Below are 16,829 nucleotides of genomic sequence, written 5' to 3' on the forward strand. Positions count from 1 at the left end.
AATGTTAGGGTAAGTGGAGGAGGGTGTGTCTTTTATGTGTTTGAAACGCAGCCATTGTCTCACATGCCGAAAATGCAGCTGTGTTGATTAAGTTAGACACTTTCCAGGCCACCGGAGTTTGACACTTGACGACAGTTTGCATTGAATTGTGGGTCATACCAACCCCATAATATCAAAGTACTTCACTGGCAACGTTTGTGATTTTGGACCTCCACCGAGGAAAGAAATCAAACAGCATCCGTTTTCTAGGGGCCGAGGGAGGAAGTGACGTTTTGGGCTGCAGCCTGTTCTCAGGATCCGCCCGCTGTAACCATGGCGACAAGGACGCGGAGGCATGCGCCTGCGCAGTGGTTCTCTGTATCCCGTTTCAGGAGCAGAGAGAATGCTGGAAGCGAGAGGCTAATGTTGTTCTCACGTTTTCCCACGGGAGATGTAAATTTATGATGTCAGATAGCTAACCGTTAACTTTACCCAGTGCAGCTTCCTCATCTGGTACACTTGCTTTGTATGTTCTCTAGCGGTAGTTTAACATAACGGCCCGCCTGTCGCCCGGGTCGGGTGTGTGCGTTGTGTCCGGTTGCAGAAGGAAGGATGAAGGCGTCTCTCTCTAAAGGCATCCGGCTGGACGCTGTTCTCCAGGAGGGCTTCAACGAGGTACCGTTACAACCTAGATACCACTACCGTGCTGGGAGAGTCGTGTGTGCTTGTTTCTGTCTGTAAGATTATTTGGGCTCTTTCTTAGCTAAGTTACTCTCCCCTAGCTTGTTAAGTAGTTAGTTAGTTAGTTAGTTAGTTAGTTAGTTAGTTAGTTAGTTTAGCTGGTTGGTTTAGTAGATCAGTAGAGGTTTAGTTCTGGGTCTGTTTTCAGGGTTCAGAAGTTAGCCTGATGAGATAGACTAAAGCAGTGGTATTCAAAGTGTCGCGACCCTGGGAACTGCAGTGGGGTCGCCAAAATGTAAACAGTACATATTACTGTATAGGACAATATAAAAAGGTTGTTGAGAAAGATCATTTGAAAGAAAATGTTAATGAGTAAATGCATTTGTTTTATTTTCATTTTGATAAGAGATGAAAATGCAATGAATTGAAAGTTAACGTTATTTGTTGATGTAAAAATCTACCTGACCGATTTTAAGCTTGTCATTAGATTTGGGGTTGGGTGGGAGTGCAATACATTATGTTGAAAAAAATTGGGTCCCCAGAAATGATTGGGGGGAAATGGGGTCCCTGCTGAAAAAGTTTGAATAACACTGTTTTAATCTATCAACACCAAACCAACGGTTCAGACTGGCCCAACTTACATTTCTTGTTAACAAAGGCTGAGGGCTGACCCCATTTAATCAACTGGTTGATTGTTTGGTTGATAGGCTGTTGGTCGACCTAGATTTCTTTAGTCAAGCAGTAGCAAAGAATAAATAAAAAATGTCTGTCTGAGTGGACTAATCCATTGTGGAGGCCGTGGGGATGGCATAGTCCATCAGTCTAAGACACCTGTTTGATTGGCTCCTGTCTGAGTGGACTACTCCATTCTGGAAGCCGTGGGGATGGCACAGTCCATCAGTCTAAGACGTGCTATTGAAATGGTATATGGTTATATTAACATCTTATATTACCACAACATGTTATATTACGTAAAAACAATGGTGAATCATTAATAAATATTATTTTATCCCGAAGCTGGATAGTGGTCGCTGTCCATGGTTCTGAAACACATCAGTGCACTGTTGAATTAGTACCTTTTCCTAGACCCCTCAAACTCAAATCTGGACCTCGAAGCCAGTTCCACTGCATTTTGTAATTGTGCATTTATCAGGTATAACAGAAAACCAGCAGGCTCTGGACCTCGTAGGGTAAGACTTGAGTACCCCTGTCCTAGACCATGTTGCTATGTGCATAATAGTGAACCAGCATATTGGTGTTGAGAACAATGAGGCAGCAGTGGAGTTAGGAGACGAGGAAACAGCCATTTCCTTAAATTGTCTAAGAAAAGTGATGAGAGAGGAAACCATAACTTAATTAGGTCTACAATCAATAGTCTAACTGTTAAAATGTGCCTGGCTTTATAAATCATCTGTATTTTTCTACAGAAATAAGACAGATCCTGCTTCTGTTGCCTGTTTGAGTGTTTGTTCAATAGCCTACTGATTCCCTGAGCACCAAGACTCCCACAACCACAACATGTTGGATAAACAAGTTCACAAATGTGGCTGTTTTTAGTCTTTGTTGAAATAAAGGCTTTACTTTTTGTTTTGTCAGAACAGCTTCTCTGGTATTATTTATCATTTATTTAGTGTTGTTGACACTGTTTCAAATTGTCATCAATATAATATTTATAATAATAATAATCTCCTTTTTCTTGATCTCCTTCAGATTGTTAGTTTTTAATAGTAGTAGGCTTAGTATAGAACCACCAAGTCATTATCATTAGTAGACTCTGTATAGAACCACCATGTCATTATCCTTAGTAGGTTCTGTATAGAACCACCATGTCATTATCATTAGTAGATTCTGTATAGAACCACCATGTCATTATCATTAGTAGGTTCTGTATAGAACCACCATGTCATTATCATTAGTAGGCTCTGTATAGAACCACCATGTCATTATCATTAGTAGGTTCTGTATAGAACCACCATGTCATTATCATTAGTAGGCTCTGTATAGAACCACCATGTCATTATCATTAGTAGGTTCTGTATAGAACCACCATGTCATTATCATTAGTAGGCTCTGTATAGAACCACCATGTCATTATCATTAGTATGCTTAGTATAGAACCACCATGTCATTATCCTTAGTAGGCTTAGTATAGAACCACCATGTCATTATCCTTAGTAGGCTTAGTATAGAACCACCATGTCATTATCCTTAGTAGGTTCTGTATAGAACCACCATGTCATTATCATTAGTACACTCTGTATAGAACCACCATGTCATTATCATTAGTAGACTCTGTATAGAACCACCATGTCATTATCATTAGTAGACTCTGTATAGAACCACCATGTCATTATCATTAGTAGACTGTATAGAACCACCATGTCATTATCATTAGTAGATTACGTATAGAACCACCATGTCATTATCATTAGTAGACTCTGTATAGAACCACCATGTCATTATCATTAGTAGACTTAGTATAGAACCACCATGTCATTATCATTAGTAGACTCTGTATAGAACCACCATGTCATTATCATTAGTAGACTTAGTATAGAACCACCATGTCATTATCATTAGTAGACTTAGTATAGAACCACCATGTCATTATCATTAGTAGGTTCTGTATAGAACCACCATGTCATTATCATTAGTAGGTTCTGTATAGAACCACCATGTCATTATCATTACCAGGCCTCTCTCATCTTTCTAAGGGGGAGAACTTGCACAATTGGTGGCTGACTAAATACTTTTTTGCCCCACTGTATCTTCCCAGCTTTACTTCATGGTAAGTGGTGGGTTTATCGTCCCAGCTCTACTTCATGGTAAGTGATGGGTTTATTGTCCCAGCTCTACTTCATGGTAAGTGGTGGGTTTATCGTCCCAGCTCTACTTCATGGTAAGTGATGGGTTTATTGTCCCAGCTCTACTTCATGGTAAGTGGTGGGTTTATCGTCCCAGCTCTACTTCATGGTAAGTGGTGGGTTTATCGTCCCAGCTCTACTTCATGGTAAGTGGTGGGTTTATCGTCCCAGCTCTACTTCATGGTAAGTGGTGGGTTTATCGTCCCAGCTCTACTTCATGGTAAGTGGTGGGTTTATTGTCCCAGCTCTACTTCATGGTAAGTGGTGGGTTTATCGTCCCAGCTCTACTTCATGGTAAGTGGTGGGTTTATCGTCCCAGCTCTACTTCATGGTAAGTGGTGGGTTTATCGTCCCAGCTCTACTTCATGGTAAGTGGTGGGTTTATCGTCCCAGCTCTACTTCATGGTAAGTGGTGGGTTTATCTTCCCAGCTCTACTTCATGGTAAGTGGTGGGTTTATCGTCCCAGCTCTACTTCATGGTAAGTGGTGGGTTTATCTTCCCAGCTCTACTTCATAGTAAGTGATGGGTTTATCTTCCCAGCTCTACTTCATGGTAAGGGGTGGGTTTATCGTCACAGCTCTACTTCATGGTAAGGGGTGGGTTTATCGTCCCAGCTCTACTTCATGGTAAGTGGTGGGTTTATCGTCCCAGCTCTACTTCATTGTATCTCAATAGTTGTTTTATATTATTACATCACTAGACTAGTGTGGATCCCTGGGTCTTTAAATCCAACCCCAACACTAACCATAATACTGTCAAATTTATTGATAGAGCTCTGGATGTAAGGAATTACTATCTATAATATCAACATGATATGAAGTCAAAATTACAACTTTAAACATATTTTGAAGCTGTGTTTTTGGTGTGTTCATGGTGGTGTGTTTGTGTGTGTGTGTGTGTGTGTGTGTGTGTGTGTGTGTGTGTGTGTGTGTAGCAGCAGCTATCAACCTATGTGTTGTGGGTGAACAGCCAGTTGAAGAGGCGACCAGGCCTGAAGCACATCACAGACCTCAGAGTAGACCTGCAGGATGGAGTGGTGTTATCACACCTGGTGGAGATAGTGGGTTAGTACTCACACACACACACACACACACACACACACACACACACACACACACACACACACACACACACACACACACACACACACACACACACACACACACACACACACACACACACACACACCTACCACAACACACACGTCATACCTACCACAACACACACACCACCACAACACACACCACCACACCTACCACAACACACACACCACCACAACAGACACCACCACACCTACCACAACACACACATCACACCTACCACAACACATCTACCACAACACACACATCACATCTACCACAACACAAACATCACAACACACACATCACACCTACAACAGCACACACCACCACACTTACCACAATACACACACCACCACAACACACACACACACACACAGACACACACACACACACACACACACACACACACACACACACACACACACACACACACACACACACACACACACACACACACACACCTACCTACCACAACACACACGTCACACCTACCTCAACACACACACCACCACACCTACCACAACACACACACCACCACACCCACCACAACACACACCACCACAACACACACCCACCACAACACACACATCACACCTACCACAACACACACATCACACCTACCACAACACACACCACTACACCTACCACACCACCACACCTACCACAACACACACACCCCCACAACACACACATCACCACAACACACACATCACACCTACCACAACACACACGTCACACCTACCACAACACACACACCACCACAACACACACATCACACCTATCACAACACACACCTACCATAACACCACACCTAAAACAACACACTTACCACAATACACCTACCACAATACACACACCACACCTACCACAACACACACACCACACCTACCACACCTACCACAACACATACCTACCATAACACCACAACTACCACCACACACACACACCACCACACCTACCACAACACACACACACACACCACCACAGCACACATCTACCATAACACCTCACCTACCACAACACACACACCACCACAACACACACACACCACCACAACACACACACCACCACAACACACACACACCACCACAACACACACCTACCATAACACCACACCAATCACAACACACACATCACACCTACCACCACACACACACACACACACACACACACACACACACACACACACACACACACACACACACACACACACACACACACACACACACACACACACACACACACGTCACACCTACCACAACACAACCTACCATAACACCACACCTAACACAACACACACATCACACCTACCACAACACACACACCACCACAACACACACATCACACCTATCACAACACACACCTATCATAACACCACACCTAAAACAACACACACCACCACACCTACCACACCACACACACTACACCTACCACAACACACAACAACACACCTACCACAACACACTTACCACAATACACACACCACACCTACCACAACACACACACCACACCTACCACAACACACCACACCTACCACAACACACACCTTCCATAACACCACACCTACCACCACACACACACAACCACACCTACCACAACACACACACACCACCACAGCACACATTTACCATAACACCTCACCTACCACAACACACACACCACCACAACACACACACACCACCACAACACACACCTACCATAACACCACACCAATCACAACACACACATCACACCTACCACAACACACACACACACACACCACCACAACACACACGTCACACCTACCACAACACACACCTACCATAACACCACACCTAACACAACACACACCAACACACCTACCACACCACACCTACCACAACACACACACCACACCTACCACAACACACACACCACCACAGCACACATCTACCATAACACCACACCTACCACAACACACACCTACCATAACACCACACCTAACACAACACACACCAACACACCTACCACACCACACCTACCACAACACACACACACACACACACCACCACAACACACACGTCACACCTACCACAACACACACCTACCATAACACCACACCTAACACAACACACACCAACACACCTACCACACCACACCTAACACAACACACACATCACACCTACCAGAACACACACCACCACACCTACCACAACACAAACACACCACGCCTACCACAACACACACCACCACACCTACCACAACACACACACCACGCCTACCACAACACACACAACCACACCTACCACACACACACACACACACACACACACACACACACACACACACACACACACACACACACTACCTACCACAACACACACGTCACACCTACCTCAACACACACACCACCACACCTACCACAACACACACACCACCACACCCACCACAACACACACCACCACAACACACACCCACCACAACACACACATCACACCTACCACAACACACACATCACACCTACCACAACACACACCACTACACCTACCACACCACCACACCTACCACAACACACACACCCCCACAACACACACATCACCACAACACACACATCACACCTACCACAACACACACGTCACACCTACCACAACACACACACCACCACAACACACACATCACACCTATCACAACACACACCTACCATAACACCACACCTAAAACAACACACTTACCACAATACACCTACCACAATACACACACCACACCTACCACAACACACACACCACACCTACCACACCTACCACAACACATACCTACCATAACACCACAACTACCACCACACACACACACCACCACACCTACCACAACACACACACACACACCACCACAGCACACATCTACCATAACACCTCACCTACCACAACACACACACCACCACAACACACACACACCACCACAACACACACACCACCACAACACACACACACCACCACAACACACACCTACCATAACACCACACCAATCACAACACACACATCACACCTACCACCACACACACACACACACACACACACACACACACACACACACACACACACACACACACACACACACACACGTCACACCTACCACAACACAACCTACCATAACACCACACCTAACACAACACACACATCACACCTACCACAACACACACACCACCACAACACACACATCACACCTATCACAACACACACCTATCATAACACCACACCTAAAACAACACACACCACCACACCTACCACACCACACACACTACACCTACCACAACACACAACAACACACCTACCACAACACACTTACCACAATACACACACCACACCTACCACAACACACACACCACACCTACCACAACACACCACACCTACCACAACACACACCTTCCATAACACCACACCTACCACCACACACACACAACCACACCTACCACAACACACACACACCACCACAGCACACATTTACCATAACACCTCACCTACCACAACACACACACCACCACAACACACACACACCACCACAACACACACCTACCATAACACCACACCAATCACAACACACACATCACACCTACCACAACACACACACACACACACCACCACAACACACACGTCACACCTACCACAACACACACCTACCATAACACCACACCTAACACAACACACACCAACACACCTACCACACCACACCTACCACAACACACACACCACACCTACCACAACACACACACCACCACAGCACACATCTACCATAACACCACACCTACCACAACACACACCTACCATAACACCACACCTAACACAACACACACCAACACACCTACCACACCACACCTACCACAACACACACACCACACCTACCACAACACACACACACACACACACCACCACAACACACACGTCACACCTACCACAACACACACCTACCATAACACCACACCTAACACAACACACACCAACACACCTACCACACCACACCTAACACAACACACACATCACACCTACCAGAACACACACCACCACACCTACCACAACACAAACACACCACGCCTACCACAACACACACCACCACACCTACCACAACACACACACCACGCCTACCACAACACACACAACCACACCTACCACAACACACACACCACCACAGCACACATCTACCATAACACCATACCTAACACAACACATACACAAATGACTGACAACACAGCTCTTAGCTCCCTCAGTAGATGCCTACTGGATAACTTATTTGTATTGCTTTTAATCTTTTTAAATGAATATCTTATTAACACTTTGTTCTAGCTAGCTATTTGTGTAGGTAGCTATCAAGTAAACCCAACTACACACACACCACGCCTACCACAACACACACAACACACACCACCACACCTACCACCACATTTACCACAACACACCTGCCACACCACACTTACCACAACACACACACCACACCTACCACAAACTATACCGCACCCACCACACCACCACTGCAGACCACACAACACCATTTAGCCCCATACCACACCACACCACACCATACTACACCACACCATACTACACCACACCATACTAAACCACACCACACCCACCACACCCACTATACCACATCCACCACACTAAACACCACTCCAGACCACACAACGCAACGCAACACACCACACAAACCATACAACACTACACCACACCGTACCGTACTAGACTACACCATTCTACAATACACCATACTAAACTACACCATACTACACCACATTACACCACACTACACCATGCAACACCATGCTACACCACACTACACCACACTACACTATACTACACCACACTACACTATACTACACCACACTACACCACATTACACCACACTACACCATGCAACACCATGCTACACCACACTACACCACACTACACTATACTACACCATGCCACACTACACCATGCAACACCATGCTACACCACACTACACCACACTACACTATACTACACTATACTACACTATACTACACCACACTACACTATACTACACCATGCTACACCACCCCACACTACACCATGCAACACCATGCTACACCACACTACACTATACTACACCATGCTACACCATGCTACACCATGCTACACCACACCACACTACACCATACTACACCACACTACACCATGCTACACCATGCTACACCACACTACACCACACTACACCATGCTACACCACACTACACCATGCTACACCACACTACACCACACTACACCATGCTACACCACACTACACCATGCTACACCACACTACACCATGCTACACTACACTACACCATGCTACACTATACTACACCATGCTACACCACACTACACTATGCTACACCACACTACACTATGCTACACCATGCTACACCACACTACATCATGCTACACAATACTACACCACACTACACTACACCACACTAGACTACACTACACTGCACTACACCACACGACACCATACTACACCACACTACACTACACTACACCACACCACACTACACTACACCACACTACACTACACTACACTACACCACTACACTACACCATACTACACTACACTACACCACATTACACTACACCACACCACCCTACACTACACTACACCACACTTCACCACACTACACCACACTACACCACACTACAATACACTACACTACACTACACTACACTACACTACACCATATACCACACTTCACTACACTACACCACACTACACTATACTACACCACACTACACCACATTACACCACACTACACCATGCAACACCATGCTACACCACACTACACCACACTACACTATACTACACCATGCTATACCACACCACACTATACTACACCATGCCACACTACACCATGCAACACCATGCTACACCACACTACACCACACTACACTATACTACACGACACTACACTATACTACACCATGCTACACCACACCACACTACACCATGCAGCACCATGCTACACCACACTACACTATACTACACCATGCTACACCATACTACACCACACTACACTATACTACACTACACTATACTACACCATGCTACACTACACCATGCAACACCATGCTACACCACACTACACCACACTACACTATACTACACTATACTACACCACACCACACTATACTACACCATGCCACACTACACCATGCAACACCATGCTACACCACACTACACCACACTACACTATACTACACCACACTACACTATACTACACCATGCTACACCATACTACACCATGCTACACCATGCTACACCATGCTACACCATGCAACACCATGCTACACCATGCTACACCATGCTACACCATGCAACACCATGCTACACCACACTACACTATACTACACCACACTACACTATACTACACCATGCTACACCACACCACACTACACCACACTACACCACACTACACCATGCCACACCATACTACACCACACCATGCTACACCTTGCTACACCACACTACACCACACTACACCATGCTAAACCACACTACACCATGCAACACCACACTACACCACACTACACCATGCTACACCACACTACACCATGCACTACACTACACACACTACACTACACCATGCTACACTATACTACACCATGCTACACCATGCTACACCACACTACACTATGCTACACCACACTACACTATGCTACACCATGCTACACCACACTACATCATGCTACACAATACTACACCACACTACACTACTAAAAGTTTGCCACTTGTTTTACTTCTGAGGGGAATACCAATCACAAGTATGATTACCGTTGTGCGAAGGAAGGAATCGGAGTTTCCTCCCTCGTGTGAACACACAGCAGTCGAAGAGAGGCAATAAACAGTGAAGATGTTTTCAACACAATCTCACATCCAGCACTTTGGATGGAGACTTTGACAAAGTGGTTAGTTTTCCTGGAGAATGCTGGGCCATCGTTTAACGGTCCGTCTTTAGTGATTCCCCAGTGGTACAATAACTACAGCCCAGTTTAAGCACCACTTTCGACCAATCCTGATTCTATCAAATAATCAATGATGAAAACTCCAAACCAGGAACTACTGCTGCTCTTAATCACGTAATTCTACGTGATTCTTGACAGATTGTTGCCGTTTACACGCAGAATCTGTCCACGGGAGATGAAATACATTATGATTTGATTTATATAATAACAATTATTCATAACCCTCTCCTTCTCCCACCCCCCCGTCTCCCCCCTGCAGCGGGGGAGGCGTTGGAGGGGGTACATCAGGCTCCTAGGGACCGAGAGGAGAGCAGGGAGAACGTGGAGCGAGTCCTCAACTTCATCACCTCCAGACGTATACGCATGCCTCACACCTCTGCTCGGGGTAACACACACACACACTAACACACACACACTAACACATTAACACACACACTAACACACACACACACACGCACACACACACACACTAAAACCGTCACAAACCGACAGACCTCACATCTCTGCCTGGGGTAACACACACACCGACACACACACCGACCTGTCCCACAGTTCTCACATAATCTCTCTTACTCCTGTGTGTGTGTGTGTGTGTGTGTGTGTGTGTGTGTGTGTGTGTGTGTGTGTGTGTGTGTGTGTGTGTGTGTGTGTGTGTGTGTGTGTGTGTAGATATAGTAGAAGGTGATCTGAAGTCAGTGATGAGGTTGATTCTGGCTCTAGCTGCCCACTTCAAACCATCAGCCAATCAGAGAGCAGCGTCCAGGGGTGGACGGAGCATGGCGGGAGCCGCAGCCAACCACAGGACACTCTCCACAGTTGCCATGGCGCAGAGCGCAGCAACAGCATTGGCAGCCGCACGACACGACGCAGAGGGAACAGCTAGGTACCACACACACACCTCCACACACACACACACCTCCACAGGTACACACACACACCTCCACGGGTACACACACACACCTCCATAGGTACACACACCTCCACAGGTGCACACACCTCCACAGGTACACACACACCTCCACAGGTACACACGCACCTCCACAGGTACACACACACCTCCACAGGTACACACACGTCCACAGGTACACACACACACCTCCACAGGTACACACACACACACCTCCACAGGTACACACACCTCCACAGGTACACACACACACCTCCACAGGTACACACACACACCTCCACAGGTACACACACCTTCACAGGTACACACACCTCCACAGGTACACACACACACCTCCACAGGTACACACACCTCCACAGGTACACACACACACACTCAGTGTGTGTGTGCATGCATGTATAATTGTGTGTGTATAATGTCTCTCCAGTGGTTGGGGTATGCTTGTAGATGAGGATGGAGGTGTGTGTGTTCGTGCTCTGGTCCAGCAGTACGAGAGAGGACCGCCAGACGATCCTGACACAACACCAAGCAGGTAACACTCATATCCCCCCACACAATCATATCCCCCCACTCATACCTCCCAACACACATCACCCACCACTCATACCCCCCCCCACACACTCCTATCCCCCCACTCATACCCCCCAACACACATCACCCCCCACACATCCCCCCCACACACACTCCTATCCCCCCACACACTCCTATCCCCCAACACACATCATCCCCCACTCATATCCCCCCAAACACATATACTCCCCCACACACATTGAGGTTTGATACAAGCCTAAGTAGTATTTCATACCTTTTGCGAGGTGAAATCTTCATGTCAGTGATCTTCAGGTCAGAAAGTCAGAGCTCTAGAAAGAAGCCAGAGTTCGTATTCTGAGTTGGATGATTCATTCCATTCCATTCGATTTTTCCCAGTCGGAGCCCAGTTGTCTTGAACGCTCGTAAGTCAGAGATTTCAGAGTTCCCAGTTGAACGCGACATGAAAGCACCGTGACCATCAGTACAGTAAAAAAGCAAATGATTTCAATGTATGCTCCGCAGGGCCTCAAGTGCCATACCAACTGATCTATTTTGTTATCAAAGCTGGAGTTTTGAAATATAACATTGTTGGAGAAGAACAATATTGGCAGGCTAGGCATATAGCCACTATGCCGAGGTAATATTTTAATGGTACTGTCTCATTCCTCCACAACTGTTTTTATTAGGTACTGTAATGTTTAAAAAAAATCTCAGCGGTAGATCACAGCTTACTTTTTGACTGCGAAATTGATCTTGACTCAGAATAGCTTGGTGACCTGTTTTTCAGATAAACATTCTGATGTGTTGCATCAGACTCGTTGCTTTTCCTGGCTCCTCTCTAGGTTTCTTCCTGGGTTCCTGCCTTTCTAGGGAGTTTCTCCTAGCCACCGTGCTTCTACACCTGCATTGCTTTGCTGTTTGTGGTTTTAGGCTGGGTTTCTGTACAGCACTTTGAGATATCAGCTGATGTAAGAAGGGCAATATAACATTTTGTATTTTATTTGATTGCTTTTTAAAGTATTCGGGATGTAGCCTGGGCCTACTGGTTGTATGACTTTGGGATCGTCCCACCACTGTCCCAGAGTCTGTTTGGAATAGGCTATTTCTTTCTTGACAAGCTGACCAATAGAATAGGTTGACTTTTCTACTATGGGGGATAGTAGATTGACAGGCTAGTGATTTAGCTGTTCGTTACTCATCCTGTTGGCTGATAGTAGATAGACAGGGTAGTGATTTAGCTGTCTGTTACTCATCTAGTTATTCTATAGTAGATTGACAGGCTAGTGATTTTGATGTTTGTTACTCGTCTTGTTGGCTGATAGTAGATAGACAGGGTAGTGATTTAGCTGTCTGTTACTCATCTAGTTATTCTATAGTAGATTGACAGGCTAGTGATTTAGCTGTCTGTTACTCATTTTGTTGGCTGAGGAAATGTAGATGTGAATAGTTTTTCTATAGTAGATTGACAGGCTAGTGATTTAGCTGTTCGTTACTCTTGTTGGCTGAGGAAATTCTAACATCTTCATAGTGCTCATCAGAATTATGAGGAAAGAAAGAAAGAATGGATCCTTGATTTGCATGTTCTGTTAATATGAATTACCATAATCTAAATGTTGTGTTAATATGAATTACCATAATCTAAATGTTCTGTTCGTATGAATTACCATAATCTAAATGTTGTGTTAATATGAATTCCCATAATCTAAATGTTGTTTTAATATGAATTACCATAATCTAAATGTTCTGTTAATGTGAATTACCATAATCTAAATGTTGTTTTAATATGAATTACCATAATGTAAATGTTCTGTTAATATGAATTACCATAATCTAAATGTTCTGTTAATGTGAATTACCATAATCTAAATGTTCTGTTAATATGAATTACCATAATCTAAATGTTCTGTTAATGTGAATTACCATAATCTAAATGTTCTGTTAATATGAATTACCATAATCTAAATGTTCTGTTAATGTGAATTACCATAATCTAAATGTTCTGTTAATGTGAATTACCATAATCTAAATGTTCTGTTAATGTGAATTACCATAATCTAAATGTTCTGTTAATGTGAATTACCATAATCTAAATGTTCTGTTAATATGAATTACCATAATCTAAATGTTCTGTTAATATGAATTACCATAATGTAAATGTTCTGTTAATGTGAATTACCATAATCTAAATGTTCTGTTAATATGAATTACCATAATCTAAATGTTCTGTTAATATGAATTACCATAATGTAAATGTTCTGTTAATGTGAATTACCATATTCTAAATGTTCTGTTAATATGAATTACCATAATGTAAATGTTCTGTTAATGTGAATTACCATAATCTAAATGTTCTGTTAATATGAATTACCATAATCTAAATGTTCTGTTAATGTGAATTACCATAATCTAAATGCTCTGTTAATATGAATTACCATAATGTAAATGTGATTTCTGTTATTCTGAACACTGTGGGTGGACACCCTAATGGCCAGTGGTGTAAAGTACTTAAGTAAAACATATTTTTTGGGGGTATCAGTATTTTACTATTTATATTCATTCCTAAAGAAAATAATGTACTTTTTACTCAAAACATTTTCCCTGACACCCAAAGTACTTGTTACATTTTCGATGCTTAGCAGGTCAGGAAAATGGTCCAATTCACACACTAAACAGAGAACGTCCCTGGTCATCCCTACTGCCTCTGATCTGGAGGACTCACTAAACAGAGAACATCCCTGGTCATCCCTACTGCCTCTGATCTGGAGGACTCACTAAACAGAGAACGTCCCTGGTCATCCCTACTGCCTCTGATCTGGAGGACTCACTAAACAGAGAACATCCCTGGTCATCCCTACTGCCTCTGATCTGGAGGACTCACTAAACAGAGAACATCCCTGGTCATCCCTACTGCCTCTGATCTGGAGGACTCACTAAACAGAGAACATCCCTGGTCATCCCTACTGCCTCTGATCTGGAGGACTCACTAAACAGAGAACATCCCTGGTCATCCCTACTGCCTCTGATCTGGAGGACTCACTAAACAGAGAACATCCCTGGTCATCCCTACTGCCTCTGATCTGGAGGACTCACTAAACAGAGAACATCCCTGGTCATCCCTACTGCCTCTGATCTGGAGGACTCACTAACCAGAGAACATCCCTGGTCACCCCTACTGCCTCTGATCTGGAGGACTCACTAAACAGAGAACATCCCTGGTCATCCCTACTGCCTCTGATCTGGAGGACTCACTAAACAGAGAACATCCCTGGTCATCCCTACTGCCTCTGATCTGGAGGACTCACTAAACAGAGAACATCCCTGGTCATCCCGACTGCCTCTGATCTGGAGGACTCACTAAACAGAGAACATCCCTGGTCGTCCCTACTACCTCTGATCTGGAGGACTCACTAAACAGAGAACATCCCTGGTTATCCCGACTGCCTCTGATCTGGAGGACTCACTAAACAGAGAACATCCCTGGTCGTCCCTACTACCTCTGATCTGGAAGACTCACTAAACACACATGCAGCGTTTGTAAATAATGTCTGAGTGTTGGAGTGTTCCCCTGGCTATCTGTAATGATGTCTGAGTGTTGGAGTGTTCCCCTGGCTATCTGTAATGATGTCTGAGTGTTGGAGTGTTCCCCTGGCTATCTGTAATGATGTCTGAGTGTTGGAGTGTTCCCCAGGCTATCTGTAATGATGTCTGAGTGTTGGAGTGTTCCCCTGGCTATCTGTAATGATGTCTGAGTGTTATTGTGTTCCCCTGGCTATCTGTAATGATGTCTGAGTGTTGGAGTGTTCCCCTGGCTATCTGTAATGA

The 16,829-nt window shown here is 44.7% G+C and overlaps 1 protein-coding gene across 1 annotated transcript in view; it reads left to right on the top strand.

The window, feature by feature from the left end:
• The first annotated feature begins 591 nt into the window (after positions 1-591).
• Positions 592-16,829, top strand: part of LOC139388510 (DIX domain containing 1b) — a 56,132-nt gene continuing 39,894 nt past the window's right edge. Inside the window, exons 1-5 of the mRNA XM_071135207.1 lie at positions 592-654; positions 4,460-4,589; positions 11,829-11,954; positions 12,239-12,452; positions 12,904-13,008. Of these exons, the coding sequence (XP_070991308.1) occupies positions 592-654; positions 4,460-4,589; positions 11,829-11,954; positions 12,239-12,452; positions 12,904-13,008 (638 nt within the window). The remainder of the gene's footprint in view (positions 655-4,459; positions 4,590-11,828; positions 11,955-12,238; positions 12,453-12,903; positions 13,009-16,829) is intronic.

Source organism: Oncorhynchus clarkii, chromosome 29, assembly GCF_045791955.1.
Source record: "Oncorhynchus clarkii lewisi isolate Uvic-CL-2024 chromosome 29, UVic_Ocla_1.0, whole genome shotgun sequence".
NCBI lineage: Eukaryota > Metazoa > Chordata > Actinopteri > Salmoniformes > Salmonidae > Oncorhynchus > Oncorhynchus clarkii.